Genomic DNA, 15,327 nt, shown 5'->3' with positions numbered 1-15,327 from the left:
GAATGGAGAATAGGTCGTACGAGGATAGGTTGAGAGTGCTAGGCCTTTTCTCGTTGGAACGGCGAAGGATGAGGGGTGACTTGATAGAGGTTTATAAGATGATCAGAGGAATAGATAGAGTAGACAGTCAGAAACTTTTTCCCCGGGTGCAACAGAGTGTTACAAGGGGACATAAATTTAAGGTGAAGGGTGGAAGGTATAGGGGAGATGTCAGGGGTGGGTTCTTTACCCAGAGAGTAGTGGGGGCATGGAATGCGCTGCCTATGGGAGTGGTAGAGTCAGAATCATAGGTGACCTTTAAGCGGCAATTGGATAGGTACATGGATAGGTGCTTAAGCTAGGACTAATGTTCGGCACAACATCGTGGGACGAAGGGCCTGTTCTGTGCTGTATTGTTCTATGTTCTATGTTCTATGTTCTAAGGGACTAGGGAGGGATGTGTTAAAAACAAGAAAGCTCAAGCTTGCAACAAGGAAAAAAAACTCTCATAAGATGCTACGCTCGATCCAATTTCCTATAGTGCCTCAGAAACCTGGTCAACTGTGGAAGAAAATGAAATGCAGATGTTAAGATCCATGTGCTTAACATTCCACGTACAAACTGTAAGACAAATACAGAGTTGCCTGAAATAAAATGGAGCCAAAAGAACTCTTAGAGAAAAAAAACTGTCGGACAAAAACAGTCAGTATTTCAGCCACTTGATATGATCTGACAAGCTATAGTGATCTTGTCTAGAGGAGAAAGTGGAGGACAGCAGAAAGAGAGGCAGATCTCAGTGTAGTTGGATGACGGATGTCAGAGAGCAGTTGCAGATGAGCTGCATTGGATGTGAGAAGTTGGTGAGAGTGATCATGACCGCTGTAATCTCCTGGCAGGTGTAGCAGCAGCGATAGGATAAAGAACTAGAGCTTGAACTGGGGACAGAGAATGTCAACTGTGGCTACGGAAATGGAAGCAGCTGAATGAGAAGAGAGATTGAATGAGCCAAAGGATCAGATGACTAAAGACTTTCATCACTGTGATGGGGTTAGAGTTAGTGTTACTTGATTGAGGCTTATTTCCATGAACAAAGCTTCAAATCATCACAGAGACGCTCATTCACCAGAGCTGACTTCCAAATGGTGTTGACATTGGATTACAGGTTGAGCTTCTAAAACAAGTCTTATTGCCTTGCCATATTTATCCAAATAATATAGTTCGACAATACCGTATTTTCCCATCCGAAGCTTAAACCTCTTGAGTCCCGTTATTGGTATTTGGTTCCATACGCTTCCTTATCTTCACTGCCACCATGTGTACTTGGATAATAAGCTCAAAATATCAATGATATTCACTTCTATGTTTTTACCTCCTCTCAATTCACTGAACACCCCTATTCTGTAAGATCATGTGCCCAACATCATAGACGTAAAGCCATTAAACTACTGTCCAATGCTGCCTCTCTATAGAGTAACTCAGTCAGCTCCATACCCTGGCTGTATCCCATTAGCCCTACAAGTTTATTTCCTTCAAATACCCATTCAATTTCCTTTTGGAATAATGATCCACTTCTCCTTTTATCACTCTGTGGGCAGAGAGTTCTAGATCATTACAAACCCTAAAGAGATTATTTCTCACATTCCACTTGCATGTCTTGCCCAAAAAACCCTAAACTTAAAGTCTTAATTATCATTAATTGGTAACAGTGTTTCTCTATCTACCTTATCTAAACTTTTGTTCATTTCCATCAAAGCTCCCCTCAAACTTCCTTTCTCCAAAGGAAAATAACTGTATCCAACATAACCTTCTAGTTAATACCTTCCTCCCCAGTAAATCTCCTCTGCACCCTCTCAAGGGTTCTCAGAACCTTTCTAAATGTTGGCAAGAATTTATGTTTGAGTCAGAACTTCCTTTAAAGCATCCTTTCCAGCTCATGCCAAAACTTCTGCTCCTTTACTGCTGAGGTGATCTCCCATTCTGCCCACTTACTCAGGATAAACCAAACTGTGTGAAATCCTGGCATCTTACCAGACCAGAGTCTGAAGCCTGGGGTCCTTTTCATTACCCAGGTCACTTAGCTTCATCTCCACAACACTGTCGCCGTGTTGACTGATTTTCAAGAACTTCACGACAAAACATTAATAGTGGACAATGCGCTCATGGTTTTCTCACCTGTCTCTGGGTCGATACGAAGGATTCTTCCACCATTATAGCAGGCGACCCAGAGTTTTCCCTCGCTATCAATGCACTGCCCATCAGGAATAGCTTCATCTTTTTCAAGTTTGTACACAACCCTCCGATTAGCTGTAAAAATAAATTAGTGCAGGGTTAACACATTATAAACCAATCCCTAGAACTGGAGCAGTGGAACCTCCACACTAGAGAGTACTTACTGCATTACGTGTCATGAGAGATTGCCCAGGAGCAGGCCATCTCACAACAACTAAGATCAGGTCAAAAATGCAGCCTTTGCAGCATCAATCACATGCCATAAACAAATGAAAAATTATTTTGCTTGGCAGTTGCAAAACTTACAGATCTTTCCCGTCTGCAGGTCGTAGTCAAATGCATCCACAGTAAAAGACAAACTGTCTATGTAATAGAAGATCTTGTGATCCAGTGACCAATCTAGACCATTGGAAATATCCACTTGATCAAAGTGTTTGATGACAGAGTGATTCGTCTGCAAGGTGTAAAGAGCTCCCTGATGCCTTTCAAATTCCCCAGGTTGAGTCTCCACTGCCATGGTGCCTGGAACATAGAATCTTATTAAAAATTAACTTGAAACAATGCAAGGGTTGCTGTATTTCCCCTGAACAATCCAACACTGGAATATTAAAAATAGCGCAGTGAAAGGGACCAGACTTGAACTGTTTATTAGGATATTTCAGTCCTGTTCACCCAACACACACAAACTTTATTTCTCTGATTTTTGAAGGCAAATAAGGATTGGTGCTGGGCCCTCTACTTTTTGTCATTTACATAAATGATTTGGATGCGAGCATGAGAGGTACAGTTAGTAAGTTTACAGATGACACTAAAATTGGAGGTGTAGTGAGGATAGTGAAGAAGGCATTTGGTCTGCTTTCTTTTATTGGTCAGAGTATTGAGTTGGGAGGTCATGTTGCGGCTGTACAGGACATTGGTTAGGCCACTGTTGGAATATTGCGTGCAATTCTGATCTCCTTCCTATCGGAAAGATGTTGTGAAACTTGAAAGGGTTCAGAAAAGATTTACAAGGTTGTTGCCAGGGTTGGAGGATTTGAGCTACATGGAGAGGCTGAACAGGCTGGGGCTGTTTTCCCTGGGGTGTCGGAGGCTGAGGGGTGACCTTATAGAGGTTTACAAAATATGAGGAGCATGGATAAGATAAATAGACAAAGTCATTTCCATGGGGTGGGGGAGTCCAGAACTAGAGGGCATATGTTTAGGGTGAGAGGGGAATGCTATAAAAGAGACCTAAGTGGCAACATTTTCACACAGAGGGTGGTACCTGGGTGGAATGAGCTGCCAGAGGATGTGTTGGAGGCTGGTACAATTGCAACATTTAAGAGGCATTTAGATGGGTATATGAATAGGAAGGGTTTGGAGGGATGTGGGCCGGGTGCTGGCAGGTGGATTGGGTTGGGATATCTGGTCAGCATGGATGGGTTGGACCGAAGGGTCTGTTCCCATGCTGTACATCTCTACAACTCTATGACTCTATAGCTTTATTTCTTTTGTGAGTGGACACAGTAAGTCTTAGCAGACAATCCAGTCCCAGGGGTGCCCTCACCCTCTCATGTAGAGACATATCATTCAGCAGATTGACTGTATAATCCAGGCAGAAGCTGAACTGATTATTCCCCTCCAGTGCCTCCAAGTCTGAAGAGATTAAAATCAATCACAGCAACTTTACCTGAACTCAAGGTACTCAGCCCTCAGAAGGGAGGGCTAACTGGCAACTTCCTGGACCTGTACTGCTCAGTATCACCCCTGTGGGGGTATTAGCTCTCTTTGTTGTACTCTTTGTGTCAGGAAGGCTGGCAATTCACTTGCCCTGTCTGTTCAGAGGGGAGCACCACCTTTTGTACAAAATCTTAATCTAAGGCCTCACTTCCCCTCACATAACAAGGATTACAAGATACAGGAGCAAGAGGAGGCTATTCAGCCCATTTGATCTGCTTCACCATTCAGTGAGATCATGGCTGGTCTGAAAATCCTCAACTCCATTTTCCTGCCTTTTCCCCATAACCATTGATTCTCTAACTGATTAAAAATCTGTTCATCTCAGCCCTGAACATACTAAATCGCCCAACTTCCACAGCCCTCTGTGATAAAGAACTCCCCAGACTCCACAGACCACCCTCCTGAAAGAAAGAATTTCTCCACCTCTCTGACTGACCCCTTAACCTGAGATTATGCCCTCTGTTTTTAAACTCTCCTACAAGGTGAAACAACCTTGCATCATCTACTCTGTGACTCGGATATAAGCTTTTTGTGATTCATGAATAAGGATCCCCAAATCCCTCAGTGCTGCAGCCTTCTGCATGTTTCCCAAGTTAAATAATACTCAGTTCTCCTATTTGTCCTGGCAAAGTACATATCCTCACATTTTCCACATTATATTCCAGCTGACAAGTTTTTCTCTGCTCACTCAACTGTTGGGATCCCTCTGTGTCATCCTCACGACTTGCCTTCCCTCTACTTTTGTTCCATCCACAAATGTGATGACAGAAAATTCAATTTCCTCATCAAAGTAATTAATGTATATTGTAAATAATTGTGGCCCCAGCAGTAATCCCTATGGCACTCCTGAAAATGTTTCCTTTTAGCCAATTTCGGTCTTCTATGAGTTAGCCAATCCTCTGTCTATGCTAATATACTACCCCAGTACTTTTTAATCATTTTGGTAGTACCTTTTTAAGTAGCTTCATATGCAGCACATTATTGAATACCTTTTCAAAATCCAAATATATTACATCAGCCGATTCCCCTTAAGCTATCCTGCTTGCTATCTCCTCAAAGAATATTCTACCCCAATACTTTTTAATCTTTTTGAAAGTATCTTTTTAAGCATCTTCATATCCAGCACATTATTGAATACCTTTTCAAAATCCAGACATATTACATCTGCTGATTCCCCATAATCAATCCTGCTTGTTATCTCCTCAAAGTATTCTAGAAGCTGTGATGACTCCGTTTGATGTTATCGTGTAGTTATCAATAGTCTCCTGACACATTTTTCATATTCAACATTTTCCCAATGACAGATATTGAGCGAAGTGGCCTACAGTTACCCATCCTTTGTCTCCCTTTTTGAATAAGGGTGTTACATTAGCAGTTTTCCAATCCTCTGGGACATTTCTCAAACTTCAGGATTCTTAAAAGATTATTACTAGTGAATCCATTATCTCTATAGCCACTTTCTTTAAAATCCTAGGATGCAACACATCAGGTCCAGGGGATGCAGCAGGTCAGAAAAGGCCATGAGGGGATTTGAAAATAGTAACAAGACTTGTTGAGATGCTCTAATGGAAGGAGAGGCAACTGTGGGGTCTTTTGGGACCCAGAGCCAATATAGATCAGCAGGCAGAAGGCTGAAATGTGGACAGGACTTGGTTTGGGTAAGCAGAGTCTTAGATGTGAAAAGTTGCATAGATTTGGAGCAGCTAGATCTTTAGAACACAATGGTATGAATGAAGGTTTCAGCAGCAGATGAGCTGAAACCAGAGAAGTGACTGGCAAAGGGACAATGTAAACTATCAAACCTGCAAGAAAACGTCCGGCAGGATCCACTTTGCCATCATTAAATCTGATGTTTGTTTTTTTGTCATCGATCTGTGCAATATCCGTAACCTTCTTGTTCTCCCAGTCCAGAAAGGCAAACTGTTTTCCGATGGCCAGGACATAGCCACCAGAACGCCGGGGAACAACAGCTCCAACCGAAGCATCTGAAACATGTAGGATGAGCAATCTCATCTAGAGATATTGTAACACTGAATTACAGCTTTCCATTAGACATAGCAACTAAACAAATCAAAGGATAAGTTTACCCAGTGCACCAACTCACACGAAGCTCAGCTACAACTTGCATTCTTACATCACCTTTAATGTAGTGAACATCATAAGGCACATTGTACAAGTGAAACAAAAGAATGCGATGTTAAGATGGGTGACTTAAAGCTTGGTGAAACTGTATATTTTAAGGTGCATCTGAAAGGAGGAGATGTGGAAGCATGCATAGACTTAGAGGGGGACTTCCAGAGCTTAGATGGCTACTAAAAGTGGAATGAAGAATGTGTTGTGTAGCAGCCACAAATGGTGGGGAACAGAGTTGCTGGTGGAATGGAGGACTGGCCAAAATGACAGGTAAGGAGGAGCCCGGCCACCAGGTTGCAAATGTTAAAGTTGAGACATTGCTGGGAAGCCAACATAGATCAATAGTTGCAGGACAAAGTGAGCAGAGTTTACATTGGGCAGAAAATCGACGTGAAATGAAAACATTGTTTCTCTGTTGGCTTCACCTTGGGATATTTTTTCAGCAATTTTTTTGTCCTTCACTCATGCACGCACTATCCAACACAATACCAATACAGGTTATCAAGGAATAGTAGTCTTTAAATAAAAAAAGATAAAAGAAGAACATCTGAGGAATATGCCCTTGATGCTTTCACTCAAAATGCAATGTCAGCAATGGAACCTTTTTGTATTTAAGTGACAGAGAGAATTGGTGTAGTCAATGGTTGGGGTCATGGTACTCTTTTCTCAATTCCTAAGTAAATTAAGGCATTATTTTCTTACCAACATGGACTTTCTCCACTTGGTTACTCTCAGGATGCCATCTGTAAACATTCTGTTCAGTAATGTCAGCATACAGCAGTGTGCCATGTTTTTCTTCCCATGCAGGACTCTCTCCAACTGAGTACTTCTCTTTCAAAACACATTCAATTTTAATTGATCCCATTGTCTGAAACAAGAAAGGTTTCATTCGCTTTGAGAATATGGATGAGCTTGATATTTTTACCAGTTACTGTAACAACAGCATGAAATCTGATTTGCTCCATAAACTGTGCCAATATTTGCCAAATGGCCACAAAGCTGAAACACGTAGGAACTGCAACTTAGAGTCATAGAGATATACAGCACAGAAACAAACCCTTCGCTCCAACTCGTCCATGCCGACCAGATATCCTAAACTAATCTAGTCCCATTTGCCAGCATTTGACCCATATCCCTCCAAACCCTTCCTATTCATATACCCAACCAGATGCTTTTTAAATGTAATTGTACCAGCCTCACCACTTCCTCTGGCAGCTTATTCCATACATGCACCACCCTCTGTGTGAAAAAGTTGCCCCTTAGATCCATTATAAATTTTTCCCCCCTAAACCTATGGCCTCTAATTCTGGACTGCCCTACCCCAGGGAATAAACCTTGTCTATTTCCATATCCATGCTTCTCATGATTTTATAAACCTCTGTAAGGTCACCCCTCAGCCTCCGACGCTCCAGGAAAAAAGTGCAGCCTATTCAGCCTCTCCCTATAGCTCAAATCCTCCAACCCTGGCAACATTCCTGTAAATCTTTTCTGAACCCTTTCACGTTTCACAACATCCTTCCAGCAGGAGGGGGACAAGAATTGCACGCAATATTCCAAAAGTGGCCTAACCAATCTCCTGTACAGCTGCAACACAACCTCCTAACTCCTATACTCAATGCTCTGACCAATAAAGGAAAGCATATCAAACGCCTTCCTCACGATCCTAACTATCTGTGACTCCACTTTCAAGGAGCTATGAACGTAGCCTCCAAGCTCTCTTTGTTCACTAACGCTCCCTAGGACCTTACCATTAAGTGTATAAGTCCTGTTCCAATTTGCCTTTCCAAAGTGCTGTACCTCACATTTATCTGAATTAAACTCCATCTGCCACCCCTCAGCCCATTGGTCTATCTGATCTAGATCCCATTTTACTGTGAAGTAACCTTTTTTGCTGTTCACAACACCTCCAATTGGGATGTCATCTGCAAACTTACTAACTATACCTCCTATGTTCACATACAAATCATTTATATAAATGACGAAAAGCAATGGATCCTTGTGGCACACCACTGGTCACAGGCCTCCAGTCTGAAAGGCAACCCTCTACCACCATCCTCTGTCTTCTACCTTCCAGTCAGTTCTGTATCCAAATGGCTAGTTCTCCCTGTATTCCATGAGATCTAACCTTGCTAACCAGTCTACCATGAGAAATCTTGTTGAATGCCTTATTGAAGTCCATTTTGATCACATCCAATGCTCTGCCCTCATCAATTCTCTTCATTACTTCTTCAAAAAACCCAATCAAGTTTGTGAGACATGATTTCCCATGCACAAAGCCATGTTGACTATCCCTAATCAGTCTTTGCCCTTCCAAATACATGTACATCCTGTCTCTCAGGATTTCCTCCAACAATTTGCCCACCACTGACGACGTCAGGTTCACTGGTCTATAGTTCCCTGGCTTGTCCTTACTACCTTTCTCAGCAAGGGGCCCAGCAATCACTTCCCTAGCTTCCCACAGAGTTTAGGGTACACCTGATTAGGTCTGGGAGATTTATCCAATTTTATGCGTTTTAAGACATCCAGCGCCTCCTCCTCTGTAACATGAACATTTTTACAAGATGTCACCATCCAATTCCCTTCATTCTATATCTTCCATGTCCTTCTCCACAGTAAACACTGATGCAAAATACCTGTTTAGTATCTCCCCTATCTTCTGCGGTTCCACATATAGGCTGCCTTGCTGATCTTTGAGGGGCCTTATTCTTGCTGAAACTTTATTGCTGGAACAGCACAGCAGGTCAGGCAGCATCTAGGGAACAGAAGATTCGACGTTTCGGGCACATGCCCTTATTCTTGGCCAAGTTACCCTTCTGTCCTGAATGTATTTATAGAATTCCTTTGGATTCTCCATAACCCTATTTGCCAAAGCTATCTCATGTCCCCTTGCTGCCCTTCTGATTTACTTCTCCTGAATCACTGCTGTTAAAGTCCATGCCAATTCTGCAGACAACAGCTTAAAAGGGAGGATGCTAGACTTACAGTTTTGTTCTCCAAAGTCTTTTCCTCAGGACATTTATTGAGTTGACAAGTTTTTGAAATTGTTAATCAGCTTTTGCAAGTTTTCAGGTTTGTACTCAAATGGTTCAACAGCTGCCAAATTCCTAATATCATACAGGAATTCACATTGCCTACTCCAATGTTTTTCTATACCCAAGGTGAATGGTCAAGGAATGTGAACTTGTCATAGAGTTATACAGCATGGAAACAGAACTTCCATACAATTCATCCACACCAACCAGATATCCAAAATTAATCTAATCCTCGAAACATTCCCTGTTCATGTACTGATCCAGATATATTTTAAATGTTGTAATAGTTTAAATGTTGTAATTGTACTTGCCTCTACCACCTCCTCTGGCAGCTCATTCCATACATGCACCACCCTCTGACTGAAAACATTGTCCCTCAGGTACCTTTTACATCTTTCCCCTCTCTCTGTAAACCTACTTTAGAGAAGGAAACTGCCATCCTTACCCGGTCTGGTCTACACGTGACTCCAGAGACACGGCAATGGGGTTGACTCTGAACTGCCCTCTGGGCAATTTGGGATGGGCATCCACATCATAAGAATGAATTTAAAAAAAATTACCATATGTCAACCAGAGTGTGGTGCTGGAAAAGCACAGCCAGTCAGGCAGCATCCGAGGAGCAGGAGAATCAATCCTAACCTAATCTAGTCCCATTTGCCAGCACTTGACCCATATCCCTCGAAATCCTTCCTGTTCATATACCCATCCAGATGCCTTTTCGATGTTGTATTTGTACCAGCCACTACCATTTCTTCTTGCAGCTCATTCCATTTGTGCACTACTCTCTGCATGAAAAAGTTGCCTCTTAGTTCTAACTGTTTATCAAGAGAAATTACAAATGACACCACATTCACCAGACTCGTTCTGGGATGGTGGGACTGTCCTATGAATGGAGATCGGACATGCTGGATCTATATTCTCCAGATCCCATTTGTAGAATGAGAGGTGATCTCAATGAAATTTACAAAATACTCGAAGGTATAGATAGGGTGGATGCAGGTATGTTCTTTCCCCTGGTTGGGAAATCTACAGCCAGAGATACAATTTAAAAATAGAGGACACCATTTAGGGTGTGAGATGAGGAGTTTGGTTTTTTTTCACCAAAGGGTTATGAACTATTGGAACTCTCTACCACAGAGGGCTGTGGAAGCTCCGTCTTGGAAATGGCTAAGGTAGAGATTGAGAGATTTCTGATTACCAATGGCATATAGGGTTATGTGGATGGGTGGGTAAAAAACACCAATGTGTTCAAATAACCATGATGATACTGATTGGCAGGATGGTCTGAATGGACTGAATAGTATTCTCCTGTTCTATGTATCCTTAATAAATAACCCATGTACTGTTTACCCACTCTCTTAAACTATTATATCAGCATTGACACTGAAGTCAATGACTGCAAACTCCATGTAAAATTTCTGGCTTGCCAGTTATGGCCTTCATTTTCATTAAACTAACCCGTAGTCTCCAGTTCACGCAGCAGCATTCTTTGGGTTACTTTATAATCTTGCAGTTACACATAGTCGATCCCAAATTCGCATCTACACCATGGAGATTCACAACCCTGGAACTGTGGCTGGGATTTGGAGACCAGCCTTTACATCAGAACAGCAGCATACTTAAAAGATGCAACTATTCACCATCAGCGTTTTTCCTGATTTCACAATTCAAGTTGTAGATGTTCTGTAAGAATGGCAATGGAAGATGGAGATTTATGGTTAGTAACTATGTATGACCTACCTGTGGAGTACATGCGCAGGAAGAACATGGGGGCAAAAATCTTAGAATCTGAGATGCTATCGTGGAATTAGAGGCACCTGTGGGATCTTTTGGGATTAAAATAGACAAAAATATAAATGACCGACAAAAATAGGCCATTTACAACATCATGGTTAATGTGTTTAAAATTTCACATTCCTAACCTTCAATTCTCCTGCCTAACAGGAATCTACCTCAGCCTTAAAAAATGCTCAACGATCTCATCCCCCACCCTTTTCTGAGGCAGGCAGTTCCAAAATCACACGACCCTCTGACAGAAAATAAATTTCCCTCATTTCTGTCCTAAATAGAAGACCTCTAATTTCAAAACAGGGTAAATTCAAATTTGAATCCCTACAGTGTAGAAACAAGGCTTTCAGCCCAACAAGTCCACACCAACACTCCAAAGAGAAACCCAACCAGGCCCATTCCCCTACCCTATATTTACCCCTGACTTAATAACCTACACTATGGGCAATTTAGCATGGCCAATTCTTACATCTTTGGATTGTGGGAGGAAACCAGAGCACCCGGAGGAAACCCACGCAGACACGGGGAGAATGTGCAAACTCCACACAGACAGTCACCCGAGCCTGGAATTGAACCGGGGTCCCTGGTGCTGTGAGGCAGCAGTGCTAACCACTGAGCAACCGTGCCGCCCATAATTTACCAAATTGGTAAGCTGAATCCAAAAACTGATTACGTAAGAGAAGAAGGGCATGGTGGAAGGCTGTGTATGTGACTGGAGCCTGCATGTAGTGATATACCATAGGATTCAGTGTTGGCTCCCTTATTGTTTGTGATATTCATAAATGATGTGGAATGAGAATATGAAAGAGATGATTCATAAATTTGTGGATGACACAAAGATTGGCCGTGTGGTTGACATTGAGGAGGAAGGTGTTAGGTCCCAGGAGGATACAGACAGATTGTGGATGCAGGTTTGCTCACTGAGCTGGAAGGTCAGGCATTTTCAGATGTTTCGTCTCCATACTAGAGAACATCATCGGTGAGCCTCCGGATGAAGCCAAACAGACAGATTGGTCAGATGATCAGATCAGTGGCAGGCAGAATTTAACCCTGATAAATGTGAGGTGATGCATTTTGGAGAAGGAACAAAACAAGGGAATATTCAATGAATAGCAAGATACTAAGAAACTGAAGGAACAGAGGGATCTTGGAGTCCTTGTCCATGATCCTTGAAGTTGGCAGGACAGGTTAATAAGGTAGTTGAAGAAGGCATGCGGGATGTTTGTCTTTATCAGTCGAAGCATAGATTATAAGAGCAGGAAAGTTATTTTTGGAGCTTTGGTTAGGCCACAGCTGGAGTATAGAATCCCAACAGTGTGGAAACAGGTCCTTCGGCCCAGCAAGTCTACACTGACCTTCCGAAGATAACCCACCCAGACCCATTCCCCTACTATCCTATATTCACCCCAACTAATGCACCTAACCTACACATCCCTAAACACCACGGACAATTTAGCATGGCCAATTCACCTAACCTGCACATCTTTGGGCTGTGGGAGGAAACCGAAACACCCGGAGGAAACCCAAACAGACACGGGGAGAATGTGCAAACTCCACACAGACAGTCACCCGAGGTTGGTATCAAACCCAGGTCCCTGATGCTGTGAGGCAGCAGTGCTAACCACTGAGCTACCATACCGCCCCGTATTCTGTGTAGTTCTGGTCACCACAGTAGAGGAAGGACATGATTGCACTGGAGGAGGTGCAAAGGAGATTCAGCAGGGTGTTTCCTGGAAGGGAGCATTTGAACTATGAAGAGAAGCTGGAGAAGTTCTGGCTGTTTTCTTTGGAGCAGAGAAAGTTGATAGAGGTTAACAAGATTATGAAGGGTATGGACAGGGTGAATAGAAAGCAGCTGTTTCTCTCAATTGAAGGATCAATAACAAGGTAGCACCATTTTAAAGTGAAAGGTATGAGGTTTAGCGGGGATTTGAGTAAAAATCGCATATTTTTAGAGATGGTGTGGAGGGCATTATTTGTACCATAGGATTCCATGATTCTAGTTCTAGACAAACCCACCTGAGGAAGCATCCTTCCTACATACACCTTGTCAAGACAACTTTTATAAAATGCATTCTTCTGAGCTCTAGTGAAAACAAGTCCAGCCTATCCTGATAGGATGATTCATTCATTCCAGGTATCAACCTCGTAAACCTCCTCCGAACTGTCTCTGACATATTTACAACTTTCTTTAAATCAAGCCTATTGTGAAATTTGAAAGGATTCAGAAGAGATTTACAAGGATGTTGCAACAGTTAGAGAGTTTGAGCTATAAGGAGAGACTCAATAGGCTGGGGATGTTTTCCCTGGAGCTGAGGGGTGACCTTATACAGATGTATAAACTCATGAGGGGCATAGATAGGATAAACAGACAAGGTCTTTTCCCTGGTGTGGGGGAGTCCAGAACTAGAGGGCATAGGTTTAGGGTGAGAGGGGAAATATTTAAAAGGGAGCTAAGGGGCACCTTTTTCGTGCAGAAGGTGGTGTGTGCATGGAATGAGCTGCCAGAGGAAGTGGTGGAGGGTGGTACAATTACAACATCCAAAAAGGCATCCGAATGAGTACATGAATAGGAAGGGTTTAGAGTGATATGGGTTAAATGCTGGCAAAGGGACTAGATTAGGATATCTGGTTGGCGTGGACAAGGTGGAGTGAAGGGACTGTTCGTCTCTATGATTCTATGGTGCCCAAATCCGCACACTGTATTTGAGATATGGTCTCACCAATGCCCTGTGTACCTGTAGCAGAATATCTTTGCTTTTATGTGCAATTCCTCTTGCAAAGGCTGGCATCCCATTATTCTTCCCTATTAACTGGTGTGAGCTGCAAACGAAGTTTTATAGCTGACCTACTAAAATACCTAAACTCTCTGTAATTCGGCATTCTGCAAATCACTCTCCAAAGAGCATTTCACAACTATACATAAGAGCATCATCAATGATTCTTGCGTGCTTGGCTGTCTTGCTCTGCCCAGGGAAGACACATGTATTGTTAGTCAATCAACCCAGTTCTTTCTTTCTCTGGTTAATTTCCCTGAGGAACTGAGCAGCAGCAGAATCTGACAACATAATAAACGTGTTGTCATTCACTCTGGCTCAATGTCTGATTCGCACACAGCTGCAGTTACAAAGAGGTCGCCAATATGGAACTCCACCTTCCAGTGCTGCCTCAGCATTCAGCTGGCCCTGTTAGAAAGACTCAAGCGCTTCTTCAGCTGCGTTTGCAAATTGAGTCCCTGGCTGGAGACCAGGCTCTGGCCTCATCCCGCAGCTCCACACACTAACACAGGCCAGTGGCTGTTTAATAAATACACGCCCCCAGGAAGTTGCAGAAGGAAAGAAAGTCGAAAAGAAGCAGTAAATACCTGATGGCTCCAGAAGTTTTCGAAGTAATGGATTTCAGCTTAAACCGCATACAATTCACTCTGGTCTGATTTAATCAATCGTGGGTAAAAATGATCCCTGTTAACACTTCTTGTTTGATGTACGTCTGTGTAGAATAGGCCCACCCTTCTGCGATATGTGGCTTTGATGTCAAGGGCAGCCACTATCACTTCACTGCTGGAATTCAGCTCATTTGTTCATGTTTGAATCAAGGTTGCACATGAGATCCGAAGCTGAGTGACCCTGGCAGAGCTCAAACTAAGCAGTTTATTCATTTACAAATGCTGCCTGATAGCACAGCCATGACCCCTTCAAATACTGTGCTGATGACAGAGTGGGGAGATCAAATTTGTTCTGTTTTTTTCTCCTATGTACAGGACACTCCTGGGTAATTTTCCATATCATGGTGTACTCATAATTCTCTGGGGAAGCAAGGTTTACAAACTTGTGACCGTCCGAGAGAAAAAAAATTTCATCTGTCTAAAGTTTGATACCCCCTATTTTTAAAATAAGTCCCCTACTTCTAAATGACCCACAAGGAGAAACATCTTTTTAGCATTCACCCTGTCAATTTGCCTCAAGACCTCATGTGCTTTAATAAGATCACTTCTTATCATTCTAAACTCCAACAGAGACAGGCCCAATATTTCCTTGAAAGGAAATAACCTCTTCATCCCAGGAAATAGTCAAGAGGACTTTCTTCTGCAAGATATTTTACCATATTCACGACAACAAATTCAAGTTGTTATTGCTGACTATATTATCTTGGTGTCCAAACCCACTGCAACTGAGAGCACTCTACCAATAGTGAACACCTCACAACAGTTTCCTGTAATGTGAGCTGAGAATTGTGATATAGTTACTCATTCTGAAATTGAGTCTCAATTACCAAGTGAGAATCAAAGTTAACAGCAATGACTGGTCAGACAACATGGAGATAACCTTAGCCAATTTAAAGCAGTCTAGATTAAACTAGACACAATAACCTCTGACTGCTGCCCAATTCTCTGCGCAGGAGAGAGTTATGACTGCAGATGCTGGAGATCAGAGACAAAAGAGTGGTG

General features: G+C 42.5%; 1 protein-coding gene across 2 annotated transcripts in view; it reads right to left on the bottom strand.

The window, feature by feature from the left end:
* Positions 1-14,613, bottom strand: part of LOC122550900 (regucalcin-like) — a 22,276-nt gene extending 7,663 nt beyond the window's left edge. The window contains exons 1-6 of one of the 2 annotated variants that reach the window (XM_043692323.1): positions 14,245-14,613; positions 10,551-10,775; positions 6,763-6,928; positions 5,730-5,912; positions 2,515-2,730; positions 2,152-2,283 (exon numbers count right to left, since the gene is read on the bottom strand). In XM_043692323.1, the coding sequence (XP_043548258.1) occupies positions 2,152-2,283; positions 2,515-2,730; positions 5,730-5,912; positions 6,763-6,925 (694 nt within the window). In that variant the 5' untranslated portion in view covers positions 6,926-6,928; positions 10,551-10,775; positions 14,245-14,613. The remainder of the gene's footprint in view (positions 1-2,151; positions 2,284-2,514; positions 2,731-5,729; positions 5,913-6,762; positions 6,929-10,550; positions 10,776-14,244) is intronic. The other variant, XM_043692321.1, reaches the window with a different exon arrangement.
* Positions 14,614-15,327: the final 714 nt, after the last annotated feature.

This window comes from Chiloscyllium plagiosum, chromosome 6 (assembly GCF_004010195.1).
Source record: "Chiloscyllium plagiosum isolate BGI_BamShark_2017 chromosome 6, ASM401019v2, whole genome shotgun sequence".
Lineage (NCBI taxonomy): Eukaryota > Metazoa > Chordata > Chondrichthyes > Orectolobiformes > Hemiscylliidae > Chiloscyllium > Chiloscyllium plagiosum.
This window is presented reverse-complemented; position numbering and strand designations above follow the sequence as displayed.